General features: G+C 35.0%; 1 protein-coding gene and 1 long non-coding RNA gene across 4 annotated transcripts in view; one reads left to right on the top strand and one right to left on the bottom strand.

Annotated features, from left to right (window-relative positions):
* The window catches only part of LOC135693986 (LIM homeobox transcription factor 1-beta), a 71,386-nt gene that overhangs the window by 13,597 nt on the left and 38,791 nt on the right, over positions 1 to 18,998 (top strand). Inside the window, exons 1-2 of one of the 3 annotated variants that reach the window (XM_065212607.2) lie at positions 1,536 to 2,346; positions 5,255 to 5,311. In XM_065212607.2, coding sequence (XP_065068679.2) covers positions 5,266 to 5,311 — 46 coding nt within the window. In that variant the 5' untranslated portion in view covers positions 1,536 to 2,346; positions 5,255 to 5,265. Of the gene's footprint in view, positions 1 to 1,535; positions 2,347 to 5,119; positions 5,138 to 5,254; positions 5,312 to 18,998 lie in introns of those variants that run through there. The other 2 variants (XM_065212608.2, XM_065212606.2) reach the window with 2 other exon arrangements.
* Positions 1 to 18,998, bottom strand: part of LOC148958973 (uncharacterized) — a 53,519-nt gene that overhangs the window by 23,768 nt on the left and 10,753 nt on the right. Inside the window, exon 3 of the long non-coding RNA XR_016144335.1 lies at positions 6,472 to 6,589. This is a non-coding gene — a long non-coding RNA (uncharacterized LOC148958973). The remainder of the gene's footprint in view (positions 1 to 6,471; positions 6,590 to 18,998) is intronic.

The raw sequence follows: 18,998 nt of genomic DNA, 5'->3' as shown, positions 1-18,998 counted from the left end.
CTGGCAACCCGCGATTCCACATTTGGACAAAGTCAAATTTTTACACTGGCATAGTGACTATACCAGGCAAAACTGGTATGGCTGGGTGGCCGAGGGCTCATGGGAGACCATTTTGGTCATCGGGGGGGGGGGAGGGGTGGCTGTGTGGGTCGTTTACTCTTTTCGAACAGAAATATGATTGAGAACAAGTATTCTGTTGACTATTGATTATTTGTAATTATAGTTCGTTATGCAATATAATAACACGGGTATAGCTCCTTTACTTATCATTTCTTTGTAGATATTAAGAAAGTGCTTCTATTTGAATGGAAGTTATTGTATAAATGGTATCGCTTGTTGAAAGTTGAACCCTAGCCAATTTTATTGAACGTCCAAATGATGAAAGTTTTTTGTGAAGATCTTATCTCTAGCTTGACAGATAATGTGTATACATATAAAGGCCGGCAGTTGAAAATCATGACGTCGTAACTCCTGATAACATAGTAATGTGCAAATGATGAAAGCACAAATGCTGTTTAAACACCGGTAAATGATACAAAGGTTTGCATGACCCGAAGGCCCTTCGAAATGGTTCTCTTATGTAAGGTAAGGGTTCTCTTACATAACTACTTTACAGAGTTCTAACGATCAGATTATACAAATAATACCTACACACATAATCTTTAATTTTTAGTAGTCTAGTTCTTCTGCTGATATTTTGTTGTTTATGTTTCACTCAAACCGCCTCCCATTTTTCTAAAGAAGTTTTGATTAACCTTTTCGTGACTTTGCAAGACCTTTCTAAACCGCGTAGATGTCGACCGGGGTGGGCAAACCCGAGCGAAAACCTGAGATCCATAGTTTTTGTTGGAAATAAAGGCACTGCGATGAAAAGGTGCGCGACGTCGCCTTCTTGGGGCATCAATGTACGTCATAGATGAAAAAGTCATTCAATCCTTTCCGAAGCATAACGGCACGCCAGCAATATTCTCTATATCATAATGGGACATACTAAAAGCGACTTCATAATTCTTCAGCAAAAACTTGAATATATATGTTGCCAATGTCATTGGTCTGCTTGCTCTTGCAGTGGCTCTACATGCCATCTCTCTCTACTCTGTGCGACACAGCTGCCCGTGTCACACTTGGATATTTCAAGTAAGCAGGTTTTAAGGTTTCTTACTTTTCAGATATGAAGTGTCCCCTCTTGCCAAAGCAATAATCTCACGGAATCATAATTATGCCAACTTTTCAACTTATCATTTGGAAAAATTGTCACCAGAGGGGGCAAGTTGTCGTCACAATATTCATATGGGTGGCACAGCCCCCCGCGCCCCCTGCAGCTACATGGTTGCCTATTCAATTGTTATGACAAAAACGAAATTGTTATAACTATGGGCATCATAATAAAAGAAAGCTTATGATATTGCCTTGGGTTTTCTTCAACTGCAAACTGTTGCTCCTGCAAATAGAGTTTTTACGCAACCCAATAATGTGACATTTCAATTTCGTTTCTGCAGGCCCTTTAGAATAGAATAGAATAGAATAGAATAGAATAGAATAGAATAGAATAGAATAGAATAGAATAGAATAGAATAGAATAGAATAGAATATAATAGAATAGAATAGCACAGAACTAAATGAAATGTTATTTAATATAATAGAAATAAATAGAACAAAACATAATATAATAGTAAGAAAAGGGTAAAATAGAACAGAACTGAAAGGGATGGGAAAGAAAAGGATGAAATATAATATAATGAAATAGAATAAACTGTGAAAAATAAAGACAAGAAGAGCAGAAAAAAGTAGAATAGGATTGGCCGCATAGATCGTATGAAGTTTGGCGGATATCGATTTGTTGTTTTAAGTACATAAATAATCGATGATCGGTTTTTGGACAAAGCACACAAATAATTCTGCTACATACAGATGTATAAACACAATAAAGACAGGGATTGAAATGTAGTTTCAGTTAAAATCATCGGCAAACAAATTGATACCATAAGCAACTGTTAACACATGGTGGCTTGTCGCGCTTCGCTAAGAAAAAGCAAGCCGTGCTAGAAAGACGACAGCCTCAGACTAAAAAGATCAAATATTTTGTTTTTTCATCTTTATCCAATAACCAAGATCATTTTTCTTGTAAACAGCAATCAAACGTGTATCTTCAGTGTTCAGTGGGATGAATTACGCATACACGACAGGTCTTTCTCCTTTCACTGTCGCCAGCACCAACTTACATTGTTTGATACCATACTTGTCGTAATTGATCAAAATATTAAGTATTGTAAGAGATTGTTTGAGAACGTCGTTCGATCCAACGTCAGCCAGGATCAATCATGGTCATTCGTGAGGCAAAGACTGGTAGGTCTTGCAGTCTTTCAGCGTCTGTTTGGCAGAAAATTGTATTGATATTGATTATCCTATTAATGTTTCGTAGTTTTTTGCGATGTACCAACTCTTCAAACTGTTTGCAATCGAGTGTCAAGACATTCTGATTAATGCAGAACATTTCAGAGGAATGAACTCGCCTTAGACTATAGATTAATTTTAACTTTCCTGTAAATCAATGCATTTAAGAAAATGCTTGAGACCAAGTGTGGGTATCTTTTTCTAAAAACATTTATGATGAAGATTTCAAAACATATTCATTCATTTAAACTTGAAGAAGTATTCAGATATTAATTAGTTTATCTATTTATATTTATACCTGTGCTCTGTTATATATGAATGTGACTGTGTTATATATATGATGTCTACATATGATTATGATAACGACCACGTGATATCTAACAACTTTAACTTATCTAACGGGAATTCTAACGAACTCTTCTTTTGGCGATGTTTTCTCAACTTTATGATTAGAAATTAAGAATCGCAAAATAAAGCAACCGACCTGATCAAATTCTTTATTTTTCTTGCAAAACCAATCTAATTAATAGAAGTATCTATTACTTCAGAAAAAGCAAGAAAATGTCCCGTCTTTTCCGGAGCAAAATACGCTTTTTTATAAATATTTCAATACTGCATCGTGTATTTGAATCCCAATAATGGTTTTCCTGACTGTGAAAGGAATTATTTTTTCCTTTTAATTAAGAAAATCGAATAAATAGTTCTAAATGATACTGAGCTATCGAAAATGTTCTTTTGAAAGCAAAACGATTTCCTTATAGTTGAAAGGTACAGATTGACCGATTCAGGGCTAACAAATTTCTCATGAAATGTTTTTTGATGGAAAACGAATCTGAATCGTCGAAAAACTTCGAAAGGAACTACAAGACAAATTTTAGTTTTTCAAGGAGAAGAAAAAGAAAAGAAAGACCATAGTTCAAATTTTGATATCTGGAAAATTGTTGCAAAATGAGAATCCTTGAAGATCGTTGGGAAAGAGCCTATGTTTCTATAGGGAATCCAGATAACTTTTATTAGTGTTGTTAACAATATCTTTCCAATAAAGATAATCAAATTATGATTTACATTGAATGTGGTAAAAACTTAAACGCTTTGGTCTAAAACTTCTAATTCGTGGTTTAAATTTTCTGTATTTTATAAATTTTTCGCTCATTCGTATACATGAACTGCAAGTTCTGCCAAATGTCTTGGAACATCAACGTCAGTTTTGAAGTGCAAATTCAGCCATTCTCCTTTCTCGCTTGAACCAACACAGGATAAACTGCGGAGTATTTTCCGATCATGAACACAATATGTAGTTTAAGTGCATAGATGACCGTGTACACGAACTTTTAGAACAGGGAATACAGACAGGATCATTGAAAAGCAGCAATATTTCTGAAATCATGATGCCTGCTCCTCTCAATTTAAGCTGTCTAACACACAAACACATGAAACATATATATAAATATATATATTTTTCATGATAGAAGGTTCTGTGATGAAGTTGGAGAACATTGAAATTCATTCAACTGTCCGTGCTTATGCTTGATAATATTTTGTCAATCTTCAGCATTTCACATGCTGCAAACGTTCTTCTATCACGTTTCTGCTCTGAAGATTTTTTGACACAGTCTCGATAATTTTATAAGCATTTGAAAGCTAGGGTAAAGATGAGTGATATTCTGCGCTAAAAAGATGGTTCAAAACTTGTTAAACTCTGCAGAAGGCAGAAACAACTATTTTACAATTTTCGTTTTTGCAGAAGACAGAAACGACCATCCAAAGTCGGGGAAAGTTTGCTATTAGCGAATTCAAGCCAAAATCTATTGATAGGTTCTCACTCAAAATCTATCTTTTGATAAGACTCACTTTGAAACAAACGAACGACTCACTTTTCGCCCAGTCCAAATGAGCCAACTCTAGTGAAAGTGAGAAAATCACATGAATATGAGACAAGCTCGCTGAAAAGGAGACAAGACCAGCCAAAACTCACTCTTAATCAAAAAACAAGAGTTTGCGAATCCCTGTTTTATTCCAACATAATGAATTAGAAATTGAAAAATTTTAAGTAAAATGAACTTAGCACAAAAATGTAGACAGCAGATCCTTTTTAGACAGTCAAGGGGAAAATTATTCAGGCTCCTTTTGAATAGCAAAGGAAATCACATATGGACAGAGCAATAGAATTACACCGTCTGAGTCGGTGTGTAAACGATAATTGAAAATTACATACCAAGCTGCCCGCTTTTGTGATTGGTAACCTCGATTTGATGGATTGGTGTTTAACTGTCTAAGATTGTTAATGTTCACACTTAGAAGCCGAAAACAAACAGTGATGGCTTGGCGTCTCCCTGAAGGCATGAAGATGCTTTGGTTAGCTTTTACAGACGCATCAAGGACAGATCTCAAAGAATTAAGTCTTTGCATCGATTGTTCTGGCTAACTTTCTTTAATGAATCAAAAAGAGCTTAAATAGGCTAAGATTGCGTTACTTCTTGTAAGTAATGTTTAAAAATAGTTCGATTAGATGAAATATTAGTGGGCTTAGACGAATGACACGTTTAATGCTGTTTGGTAATTTCTGGTTTTCGGGTTGGTTCTATCTCCTTAAAACTCGTTTCGATGTAATTTTATGACTTTAACATGAAGAATGATGAGACTTTAAGCACCAGAATCTTTTCAAATGAAAAATCACCTACAGTTTATCTGGTTACTGTAGACAAATACAGCGTGGGTATGCACCGGTTAAGGTATATTCGAAGTAAGCATACAGAGCCTAGTCTCTTTATCAATCTGAGAATTTTTGCCTAGACCGCAGTTTAATGAAAAGTAGCCCCCATAGACAGTCGGTGTATTGAAGGTTTTCTGTATATTGCAGGCTGACATGTGATGATGAACCAGCCAGAGGATGCAGCCAAGGATTCATTGACAACAGGTACGTGCTACTCTTATCTGTGAATCGAAACGCAAAGCCATCGCTGGTCCTAGCGCTCCGTGTACTCCCAGGCCCAACAGGGCAAATAAATCCAGCGGTTTCAGGGTCAGAATCATTGGAAACCACCTCAAGCAGAAAGGGTGTTCGGTGTTTGAAGCAGTTCTTGCAAAATTTAAGCATAAGAAGCATCCATTTTTCATATCAACACCAATAGCATTTATATGGCGTAGGTGTAAAAGGTTTCAACCTCTGTTTTTGTAAGTACCATGTGTCACCATGCAAGGCGCGGAAACATCTTTCTTTACCGAGTGTAATCCTGACTTGACAACTAGGTATCCACAACAGTTGCTTCTCATTTTTTGAACCTAAGCACAAGCAAATCCCCGCTTGTATATGACTACATTAAGCTAACTTTATTTGCAAAAATAAACACTAAGGCCTATGATTATCAAGAGACACCCGGCAAAAAGCATGTGCTGGACGGTGCAACCGCTAGCGAGAAACAGCTTTCCAGGTTACATAAATCCGGTCTTAGTCCAAACTCGGTGCTATATTTGCAAAAACCCTAGTTACTTATACTGTTCACTGTTCATTTATTCTGGTCGAGACTTAAGCCCCGGGTTGTAAACCATGGAGCTCCGGAGAATGAGTAAACATGCCTCTTAATAGGCAAAGCACTCTCAATATTCATTTATCTGAAACTTTTACGCATATATTGTTTGGTAAAATGTTTTCTAACATTTGATCAGTTCCTGCTCCCAGCAATAGAATTCAAATGTTAGATAATCTCTTGGTTTTGGTATCATTATAAAAGAAGGGGGGTGAATTTTTTGCACCCCTGCCTCTCTTGCAAGCTGGTAGTATAACGCTTCTCTAAGTTTGTATCTCTTCTTTTAGAGAAGCACTTTGTCTCCACAGAAACATTTTATTTCGCAACACTGAACTCTGCAATACCCTTGTTAGTGATGCTGGGGTACAAACGTTTTTTGAAAGAGCACTTGGATCATGTCATTTTTACGTAATACTAATTCAGATGCTTTTTTAAATCTTCTGGTAACTGGTTTTAAAACAATACCCATTTACTATCTAAATTAACTGCTTTTCAATATACATTATAATGACTTGAAGAAACTCCAATCAACGATCAAAGAGAGACTTACCAAGCCCTTGGAGGCAGCTCTGCTTGTGTTGTCAAAAGTTAAGGCCACCCTCCAGGAACTATGCATAAAGTCAAAGCCATCCTTCAGAAATATTTTATCACGCATGAAGATTTTACACCTTAAAAGTAACAATGATAATTTTATTTAGAAAAGTTTATCTTCAGAATGAAAGAGAATGAGATTTTTGTTTGGTGCCTCTACAAATTTGAACCTTAGATACAATGATAAAAGTCTCTATTTACAAAATGGAACCGTGCTAAACTTAGCACGACCTTTCTTAAACTTCAAAAGTGTGTAAAAATCTATAAACAAAAATTTAATAGCTGAATTTGAATAAGGATAAACGTGCATGATAGAAAAGCATCAAGAGAGTGCTTGTTCATTACTCATTAGCTGCTAAGTGAAATCATGTCAAGAGATTATACTTGACAAGCTAATTTTTTCAACATTTTCTTTTGTGTGACAAAGTACATTTTTAAGATCACAAATATCATAATGAGTCAGGCCTTTGATACACTTATTTTTAATGGCACAAAATGGCACCATTTTAGAATTACATAATTGATTCCTTTTTGGATACAAATCATGATCATCAATAGAGGTAACAAAAATATTAAGGATAGACAGATGATTTCCTAAAGTATAAGGCTATATAAAACAGCAAAAATCAAAGCAGAAAAAAAGATCTAAAACTTTTTGGATTTGAAATCGTTTATATTTCTTCTTGATTCTAAATTTTTGCTGATAATTTGTGAAAACAGATGATCAGGATCAGGGCTGTGGCCAAAAGGAGGATAAAAAGATTATTTTATCAGCTTGTTTCTGAATTTGATGCTTTATAGATGCTCTGCATACAGAAACTGGGGGTAATAGCCTGCGTCAAAGACCATAGCTCAGGAAGGATTCCTCCTGAGTTTTGGTCTGTGTTTCAGGCTGGAGGGTACTAGCTACATCAACCTGGAAAAGTTCTTTGTAAATTCTTTCGATGATTAGTTATTTCCAAATTGACTTTCTTCTAAACGGGAAGATCAACTTCTAATAGTAATAGGAATTTCAGTCCATATTTTAACAATCGATAGCATTTTTATTTTATTAGAATGAAGTTTCCCAACTCTGACTTTTGCTAGAAACGCTGCCGATAATATTAAATTCAAAATTTGCAGTTAAAATAGCGGTGCAGCTGCCAGCTTTTACATAGACAATAAACAATGCTGTAAAGCCACGTTTACTTTCAAGTGATATAATTTGACGTTTGAAGTTGCTTATTCAAGCAAAGCTCTACAATTTGTTACTTATATGATTTTGAGGTTATTTCACACGGAGCTAGCTCACGAAAATTCATTTCTAATTTCATTGATGAATGGTGCATAAAGAGTCAGTGGTTTTAGGCATTGCTATCTTAGTAGTTCTTGTTGCTTTCTGTGAACAAAGCACAATGTCAAACCTGGTACAAAAACACAGTTTAAAGAGTCTGTACAGAGTCTAAAGAGTCTGTGCCTGTACAGAGTCTAAAGTCTAGTACAGGCACATTTCATGATGGAACTGCTTAATTAGAATAACAACACAAGGGCAGGAAATTGCTGCGAATGGTAGCACTGAGAAAATGATTGGTAGCTAAAAGTGATGCAAATATGCCCAGATGAAAATATATCTAATTGTTTTTTAATAGTTTAAAATAGAATAGTACTTCTGGAAGTTTAGTCATCGTATTCTAATTTTTGTGTATTTCTATGTATTTCTATGCATAAAGTTTTGTCGTTTTGAAGGCACATAAAAGCTTTTAATGAACTGTTAAGAAGCTATTAGTATTCATACAGAACTCATATCTAAGCGAATTCACACGTGGTATTTTCTTAGTTTGCCTACTAAGAAGTTCCTCATTTATTTTGTTTGTTTATGAGACAGAGAACCCTGTCAAGTATCATATAAAGTGTTCATCTGGTAAGGGGCGTTAACTCGCTTCAACTGCAGGTTGAAATAATTGAAATCGCACAGGGATATGTGTTAAGGAGAAGAAGTCACAAGTATTAGTAGTAAGTGCAGTCTGCCTTGCTTGTTTAGCATCCGATCTTCATCTCCAGTGCCTTTCTAGTGTAAGGCAAAAGAAAATAGAACTTTTCATGTGGGTGTTCCCAAACGCTTTTTGCCACAATACAAACTGACTTTTAGTAATCCAATAAGATTCGTCTTGGTTACCTTCATTCGGAAATTAATAGAACTACTTTCCTTGCTTTTAAAGATTCTCCTGAAGGTTCCTTACGAATAATTCTTACGACTTGCCAAATCGTTTTCAAAAAGGTTGCCTTTAAATGTTGATATGCTTATATTTAAAACATTCCTTCAGGTCATATTTGTCGGTCGTTAGAGCCTTAACAGATGCTAATTTCTATGAAATCGCATAATCGAACCGGGTTTTGACGAGAATAAAATGTTTCGTAAACCTTGTTGAACAAAGAGAATCACACGAATAATTATTAGGAAAAGGGTGATAAATGATAAATAGAAAATCCTTTAAGTAGATATAATCTTTTAATCTCAAAAAACTGCGATTAAAGATGCAGTAAGTTCAACAGAGTGGACTACGGTTAAAATATGCATCACAAGTTAATCGAAATGTTTTAAAAACTCTCAACAAGTCTTTTTTATTTAAAATTGATCAAAGGTACAACATAAGTGAATAGGTACAACACAAGACAATGTTTAACTGTTCTTTGAAAAATATCTTAAAGAATTGTATCATTTAATGATCTTATTTTAGAAAATTGCAGTTAATCAAATTGCTTTTCTGTTTTATCTAAAATTATAATTTGCAAGATTGAAATGATACGTACGATCAGTATATCTTATTCATTTAGAAATAGGCTATAGAATTCTTCAGACTATGATTCAGCCGTAGCAAATGTTCAAAATGTGTTGTTTAAAGGTGATTTTGCATATATAAAATGCTATCATTTGTGCTCATTCTATCATGTTCGACGTTTCTATCGCATTCTAATAAATTCAAAAATCGTTCAAAAGTCTGACAATCAAATTTATAATGTCACCAATGTTCTATTGTGCAAGACATTTATCAAAAACATATGTTTCAAATCATATAATCATAATTTTAATAAATTTATGCAACCATAAATCAAACAAGGAACTTTAAGTGCAACTCATTGTAAACAAATGTGATAATTGTTCTTAATGTCTCTTTTTTTAAACAAAACAGGTTATAAGGCTACAAAACAACAACTAGTATAAAAAAAATAATGTATGAAAGGTCTTGGCGCTAAGACCCTTCTCTTCTCTACAAAAATATCCTGTTTACGGTCTCTAAACATTTTTAAAGTAGCAAGTGCAAGTATTCTTATAGTTTTATACAAATTTCTGCCTAAATACAAATTCCTTTCGTGACACACAAATAAATGCTCGAACTGGGAAAGAAAAAAGCATCGGATGATATTGGATATCGAGTGTCTTTTAATAAAAACACAACAAAGCAATTCAAGTAAAAAGAGCCTTTTTTCATTAAATTTTTCCGTAGGGATTCATTTTTCTGACCGTTGAATTTTTTCAGTTTAAAAGAGATATTGAGCTAGTATTGAAGGCCAATAATTATAGTGCCCATTTTAAGATGCAAAGTGTCTGAGCTGTCAAATGCCCCAGTAATGAAGTTAATTTACATATAATGCTTTTACTCAAAAATATAGAGGTATAAAGAAGACAGGCTATCAGGGAGGCTGTGAAATTAGGAACAACTGTTTGTACTCTACTTGCACCGATACAGAGCTCGAAGTTGACTGTTTGAGGCAAATGCTTAGCTACTTATTTCCTTATGTGAGCCTGGTGATCCTATAAGCATTTTATGGTGAAGCGATTGAGAGATCTTAAATGTTTCTCCATATTATGCTTCCGGTAACATTCGAGCAATGTAAATTTTATTATTTGTTTTCTGTATGATCTACACCATGGTCAATAGAGGATCTTACCGATCAATCTAAGTTCCAGGTGTATGATCTTCAGCTCTGCAAACAGACCCTAGTAGCATAGGAAAATTCATAAGAGGAGCAATAAAAGAGAAATTCTGACAAAAATCTAACATAACATTACATAACATAATAGCATCAGAATTGAAATATTCAGATTTTTCGTTATTTTCCTTTAAAATCCTGCCTTTCAAAAAATATGACAATTGCATAAAAAATAGACAACCATGTTAAATTTCCGACAAGGCCAGAAGTTTTCCAAAAAAATAGCAGTTTAGCTTTACAGAGGATCCCCCATCTATCTACGCCACTGCCTAGTAATACATATATAAACATCTGCATTTGACGGGGTGAAGGACAGCTACAGTTTATAGCTTAACTAAAACTTCTAAATATTTCTTAATCAAAGAAAAATTGGAGTATCAGTGGTGGTGAAGGGTGCTCAAACTTGTCTTTATATTCTTGTTTTTCCCAGAATTTTGCCGTCACATTCATTCTGTTCATATGTCTAAATGTTCTGAATAGAAATCATTATTTAGAATGCAATGTAGAAAAACTTATCATATTTTGACAGATTTCAACCGACATCTATAAGTGCTGAATAATTTTTTCCAAATTATTACACCTTTTGAAGCAAATTTCCTTAGCCTTTCCTTTACTCAGAGACGTTTTGCATTGCCTACTCAAATAAGAGTTCTTCGACGTATTTCAAAAAACTTAGGGATGCTGTTCTGATTCTCTTTGAAAATTACTTCTCTTGTTTCGATGTTTGTTTGTCTCATTTCTTGGTGTGAAGATTTCGGTTTTTAGGAAAACTTTTAAAAGCAGCTTTTAGAATATTCCTATTTAAACAAGGACCAAGTGCGTTTTGATCATAATAGGTCGGTTAGCTACTAGCACCTGCACGCTAAAACCTTGTTGTCACACTCAATTGCCATTTCTAGAATTTTACGGCAGTTAGACAAGTGTTCACAGATTGGCATCAGATTAAAGTTTTAGAAAGACTTATGTATGAAGGCTGCTCAGTTTAGTACAGAACTTAATTATCTTTCAGCTTTTTGTTTGGATGGTAAATAGCTGGTATGTCAAAGTGATGGTGTTGATTCATCGTCTTCTGACTAACATCAAGGTTGTCAATAGCCAACTTAAATAAACACGCATTTTTTTAAGAACACCTTCGCTCTTACTAATCCGATATTCTGAAAAATTTGTGATTCTGAACCTAAAATTATTTCTAAATCATTCTTAAGTGACACAATGCGAGAAAGCACAAATCATTACTAGAAGTGGAACATACTAACACAATACATGCTTAATGATGATGAGTGTTCCTAAAACTTTTTACATGAAAGTCAGATTAATTTTCTTCTTAGATTAGTAAACAGTCAAGCTTTCGATTAAACTTGAGCTATCCCAATCCTACTCAAGCTATCCATAATTGCAATGGAGAATGATTAACGCAAAAAAGTGCAAATGAATGTCCTATTTATCGTATGAAATGAAACTAGTAAGCCTTTATACAGCTCATTCTGGCCCTGACGTCATTAATGCTTGTCAGACTAAATCTACTTCTGATGCCCTTTTCCGTAACAAAAAAGCAAAATAGCAGCAAATGCTTAATGCTGTTATTCTACTGCTATGTGGCAGAATCATCTGGCCAAGAATCAACTCTGTTATTGCACATCTATGAATTTCTGTGACAATCTAATCTCATCGGAACTTTCACGATTACTTGTGATTTTCTGCTATTCTCATACAAGTGTTAGAGATTTGCTAAAACTGAAACTATTCTTTTTTACACAATCAATTATCGTCTTAAATTACAAAAAGATATCCTTGTGAATTACTTTGGGCAACCCGTCAAAACCATGGTTTTTACCCGATTCAGTCAATTTGAGCTAACGTCTACACCAATATTAAATAAAGGAATTAAGCTTAGACTTTCTTGCGGGTACAAAAATACCACCCGTGCTTTAGAGAAGCTAGTTTTTAGCCGTATCTTGCAAACAGTGTCTGTTGTTAGTTCATGCACTTCATTATTGTCTGTCAGTATCTTTCTCTTCAATGAATAACTGCTCTTTGAATATGACCTTTTGTTTGATGATAAGACCCTTGGAGAACTGTCAGTGTCACATTGATTCTAAACGGCATCAAAAAGTTTAGAATATTATTTGTTTATAAGTTACAAGGTTATAAGTTACAGACTCTATATATCTATTGCAAAGGTATAGACTTTTTACAGGCATTTGACGTTCTATTACCTATGTTTACAACATTATTTTCTAAGTTGGAGGCAATTTCCCCTACAGTTAAAGTTACATCAGTACATTATATTTTCAAGCCTAGTTAAAATCTCTAGATGGACTTACAATGCATTGTCACTGGACGTTTCATATTTTTGACTAAGAGAACTGGTTGACATAAAACTTTGTTTTTTATTGATATGATTTTGTAATGATGATAGGTATTGACGTTTTGATCTTTGAAATATCACAACATACTAAGGAATTCACTGAGACGAAACTGAGACATCTGTTCAGCCATCTTCTTTTTTATAAACTTGGAATTGCTCAATCATTCTATAATTTTGCCTGTGCTATTAACAACATTGAAGGATACGCGTTAAATTACATTTGGAGTTGAGAACTGCAATTATGCAAACGTGACAGAGTAAATCAATTTCAATCTGGCCTCATGATCTGGTATCGTGATCTGGCATCGTCACTATGCCAATCAAAAGGAATGCAATAGAGCAAAATCTTTATAACTTAATGTAGAGAAGGTTTCTGACAAATTTCCTTCATCCTATGTAGGAAAATATTTCTCTTAATTTTTTGAGAATGACCTGTTATCCTTGCTGCTGTCAAAACCAGAAGGCTCTTTGGCGCTCGCAGCTTTGCCACCCGGACTGGACCACATCTGGTCTCTGTCGCACCTTCTTAGTAGTCAGTGCATTTAAATTTTCTCGCTTTTCTCAGATCAGAATCAATTCATTCATTGCTCTGTGGTACAATTATTCGAGGAACATTGTACCATTGATTGAAATCTGACTACATACTTAATCATTATGGTGGTTATGCCGCCATCTAACCATTGTCACGATTTCGGCAGCGATTCATTTGTTCAAATACGCGTGCTTATTCCTTATGTTGTGAATAATGTTGCCTAGCGTGCTTCAAATTAGACCCCAGTTTGAAGACATTAGAGTTTGGTGGATTGATATGAGCATGTTTATTGTCCAATTTTTCCCGAAGTCTGCAATTGAACTAATGCAACTGCACAAAATTTTGTAGTGTACCAAGAAGCAATCATGAATTTTACGGATGTTTCTACCAATCTGAGGCATAGTGGCTTTTGTTCCATAATGGCTCTATGTTTGGTGATATTCCGTAATGATAGGGTGTAGAGACTGATTAAAGGGTGTGTTCGTTTTTCGTATTGATCTACATAAAGCCTATTTAAAAACGTTTCCCACTGAAATGATGAGTTGAAATCGTTTCTCCAAAGTAAGCAGAAGATCGTCAAAAGCACAAAGATTCAATCGGCAAATCTAAAAGACTTTTAGGCATAAAGATGTTAGGGGCACTTGACTTCCGTACCTTTTCGCATACCCTGCTCTGTATATTGACCTGCTGCGGTGATCTGCTTAAATAGGGAACGAGACGCGCATAAAGGGAAAGGCTTCTAGGTGGGGAGATGCTCCAATAGCAACCAGCGTTGACCAGGAGTCTTCTTTGCAGTAATCGGTGCAAACTAACTTCGTTTAGGCACAAATATCATCTTTCAGAGAAATGGTTGCATGGTAATAAAAGCATCATCTAAACGTTTCTTTGTGGGGAAAAAAGCTTTTCTTTAAAAGGATATTTTTTTAAACATAGGGTAGAACATTGTATTGATCTTAAAGTAAAAAAACATGTTTCGTTATGCAATAGAATCGTTAGGCAACAAACAGCAGTTTTTTTAGCATTTTGTCAAAATTCTAAATAGCAAATCTTTTTTCTATTAATGTTACATTGCACATGGAACATTCTCGTCAAATCCATTTCTCACAGAATATCCTTAAACTTCTCACGGAATCTATGTTCTGACGTTTTAAACCCTGAAGTGTGTCAGACGAAAAGCTTCAGCTTACTCAAATGTTTGCTTTTTCAAAGCCATTTTCAAGTTTTAGGCCCCTATTTCTTGATATTCTCAATTTCTACAGTAGCCTTTTTATTGGCAAATTTTTACCACTATCAGATATCTTCATCTCGCAAAAGTAATTTTTTTTTGTTTATTGTGTTTAAACCATGCATATACGCTGCTATCGACTTCAAGTCAATTTACGTGATCAGTGATACATTTTTGTCTGATAAACGTATCTAAATAATATAACTAATTTTACAAATAATATAAATAATATAACTAATTAATAATGTAATTTTACATTGATGATACTTTTTTCAATAATTGGGAGAAAGGCCGGCATCTTCCAAAGATTTTTATTTCAATCCAGTTGAGAGTATCATCAATGTAAAAGGGGACTAACTCGATGGCCTGCCTCAAATTCTATCTTCTCGATCAGTGGTCCAAACGGCACTTCACACGGTTCCTTCAATAGAACGTGTCAACTAAACAATCATAAGCATGTTTACAAACTCCAGTTTTGCCTCTTGAAAGCTTTTCTGTTCAATTTTGAAAAAGTTAGAAACTCCAGTTCGTGTTAGCTTTTGAGAATATGTTGATCGAACATCTAATATATATTATTTTCTATTTAATTACGTAATCTGCAAAGAGTCTATAAGTTAGCAACCATAGCAACAACATATTAAGTTCTATGCCATATTTCATTAGCGTTATATCCGTATTACTCAAACTTTACACTTTTTTAATTTCCCTCTGCTAAAGGTCGCATGCAAACTGTTCTTATGAATGAATCTATAAAAGCAACAGTTTTTTAGCTAGTGATTTTAGAAGCTCTTAAGGTATAGTTGTTACACGGCCTTAGTGGTTTTTGTCGGGCAAGTTAAAAAAACATTATTTTGGCTAGAGATTTTTCTCTTAATTTTTGTGTCAAAGCAATTGTATTTCACCCACAATTGTGGCTAGTGAAAGCTTTATGGATTAGCCTTGACCATCAATGGATTCCTCTTGCTAGTTAGTCGGTTGATTTGTCTTAACATTTTCTCTACTTTTAGTTGATTTGTTATGGAATGCATTTATATCGAGCCTCAAGGCTTCTAATTAAGGTGACCAAGTTGATAGAAATCGGGCCATGCTTCCTCTGATTTGCTTAGAGTCTCCGATTGGACCATTGCCTATTTGTCTTGTTCTTTGCTTCAACTCCTTTGAATGTTGACAGTTTCACATCATTCATACAAAAGAACCTTTTTTCAAAAGGAGTCATGTCGAAAAACTGATGGGCTTCATAGAACGTTATGACCATGCTGTAAAACTAAGGGTTTTTTACCCAGCCCCCTTCAAAAAGTATTTACATATACATACAAGACATACATACATACATATATATATAAATATATATATATATATAAAGATTAAATATGCATGAGTACTACACAGTATGTTGATATCCACATGGAACAGATAAGATGGTGAGCATATTCTGTCCATTAAATGACCTTGTGGGTCACACTTCACTCCTGCAAATTAGACGTCTATTTTTCAAGCGACTCTCCAAATTTCAAGTGATGAAAACAGTCAAACTCGGAAAATTATGGCAAAAAGCTCTTGACTTGCAGATGGATTTCTTATAAAGTGGTATGTTTGATTCAACACTGATTTGGCGGTTCCTCATTCCAACAACACGTGTAATTGCTCCCTAGTGGCTCTCCTTCACTCCCAGCTGTCTCGTTCACATGCAAACGCTCAGGTTCTTGACACACTACCCTCAGCCGGCAAGCGGAATTCTCAGCAGCCTCCATTTGTTCATGGTAAGGAAATTTGAACAACAGATGGCAAACTTGATATGGAGAAGAAACAAATCAAACTTTCGGTTTGAGCCGCTCACCTGCTTCACGTATGATTACCAGGGAGAATAACCGGGCCAGCAGATTCAAAGTGGTGATCTCTCCTCAACCAGCAAAATATTCATTGATGAAATAAATTCAATCTTTATAATGAAACTTGCACCATAAGATTGTTATAAAGACAGACACGAAAGTTAACTGTAGGAGTTTACTGTGCATCCGCCAAACGGATTATCAATGTTGATTCTCAAAGAGATATTCCAGAACCTATAAATTTAAAAGCTTGAGGTCTAGGTATAGTGCAAAAGCATCTCTGTTTTCTTTCAGCATACGAGAGATTGTTAAATTCATTTTTTCCATCTAATTTAAATCTATTGACACAAAGTCTAATCTGTAATGGAAATTTAAAGTTGTCCTTGGGCTAAAATCAGCAAACGCAACCTGGCCACTATAGTTGCAATAAATTGCCAATCATTTCAATTCCTGGGGACTAACAGGTCATCTCTCTTAACATTCTTACGATAATAACACGAGCTTTCTATAGCCTAAGCTATCTACGGTTATCGTTTTTATCAGCACGCCTTTACTGCAATACAGCACCTTCTTTGTAAACATTCCCTTCCTTCTAAAAATTCACATTGTATGGAAAAGCCTTCAATGCATAATTCAAACTGAAGGGGTGTATTGTCGTTCCCTCATTGGTTACCTTTAATTTTTCCCATTCCCGAATTTCTATTACAATCTATCTTTATAACAAGAACGCCAGCTTTAAACCGGTGGCTGACGTCAGTTTAGTCAGATAAAAACTACACCCGATAAAAATCCAAAAATTGCTACCTTTTCGCAAATTTGATAGACTTTCGCATGACCCGTTTCAAAGAGATCGACACATAACTCTTTGATCGCGATCTTTGATCGGGATTTACGGTAAAGATTCCTGATAATCTTTTAGAAGAAAACTTCATCTCATGAGAATATATGAATTGATATTGATGTAATTGTTATTGCTTAGACGTCTAAAGTCCTTGCTTGGGGTGATCTGGGATACGCAGTCATGAGGCTCAATTTTTAGCCATTAGCAACGCCAATTCTACAAAATGTGCCTTATCCTGCTTTGCACGTAATTTTAGAGGAATTGCTCCATGCATGGTTGCCTTTAACCAATTGGAGCCCTCATTATGAACAGCTAATGTATTGTTCAGTTTTTTCTTCTTTCGCAGGATGGTGGCCACGCCCGTGGTTAGTTGCCCCTACTCTGCATAATAAGAAGAAATAGTTCATAAGAAGCTTTGAGAACCTGAGTGGATTTTACTTAAATCTATGCTAGCTAAATATCCGTCATAATTATTAAAAGCGCCGACATGAATTCGATTGTGACTCTCAGAAAAGCATATTATGCTTCTGTTTAGGGCTTTGACAACACGACGCACTTACGCGGCGCTCTAAAACTGAGGTCCAGAATGAATTCACCACCAAGAAAAAGTACTGTTTGAGCGGTCTTGTTTTAAAAAGTGGATTCTTTCAAGAGTAGAATCTTCCTACCATTCACGAAATCAGCTGCTAGAGCTATCATGAAAAAACTCAGATAGTACCTATGACGGTGGCACTAATTTCGAAGAATAATTTTAAAAGACATTCCTCATTTCTAACTTTCTTTGAGTACCTCCACCAAGAGGAATAATCTTGGCTTTTACACATTCTTATAAAATATTCATCTTTACTATTGATAACATTTTTATGAACCGTAGAGTAAAGGGATTCCTTCAAAGAGTCCCAAGATCACATTTTCTATAACTATCAACCCAATTTTTAAAGCGTACGTAGATGCTAGGGACCGTAATTGCGATCGTTCTTTGCGTCAATATTTCGCCTATGTCACACCAATATATCTAAACATCATAAGATATCCTTTGAAATCAAACTGAAAGAGAAGAGTGGACTATTCTTGATCCAGATTAAAGCGAAAAGACAAAAGATGTTTATCGTTATCTTTGCTGTTTATCATTATTTCAACTTCTTGCAGATAATAACACATCTAATGACACATTGACGCAAAACACAATGCTGTTTTAGAGAATTCTCGCTAGGTCAGGTGGAACCATTCTGCTTTGCGTATGTCTTTCATTTCTCATGATATTGGTTCATTACTATCATTTCCTTCATTCATCATATAGAACAAACACAAGATCTCTGCTCTAGAATTATTTGAAAGCCACTTTTATGATATCGTTGTTGGATATCTTGATTACATTGCATATCAGTTGATAAACATTAATGGCTAACAATGAAACCCTTCTATCTTCCTATTTAGCAACTGTCGCAAAACGCGTTGACATCAGGACAGAGTACATTTGGTTTTTTTTACCTTGTTATAATTAAATTTTTGAACTCTGAAGTCAGGCAATTTTCTTGGTGCAAATTAATCTTGTTAAAAGTTTTATTCATTCATTCTTATATGCTCTGTCAGGCTAAATCTTCAATTAAATGAATGAAATATTTCTCTGCCAAATATGTATGTGCCAAGAAACTGGCAGGAGAAAGCTAGCTACGCAGTAGTTGAGTTGAACTGGAGCGAGAAATGATTCCCGCAACA

Source organism: Rhopilema esculentum, chromosome 11 (assembly GCF_057945365.1).
Source record: "Rhopilema esculentum isolate cy_ngs chromosome 11, ASM5794536v1, whole genome shotgun sequence".
Taxonomy (NCBI): domain Eukaryota; kingdom Metazoa; phylum Cnidaria; class Scyphozoa; order Rhizostomeae; family Rhizostomatidae; genus Rhopilema; species Rhopilema esculentum.
Note: the sequence above shows the minus strand (reverse complement) of the source record. Positions and strands in the feature narration are given on the sequence as shown.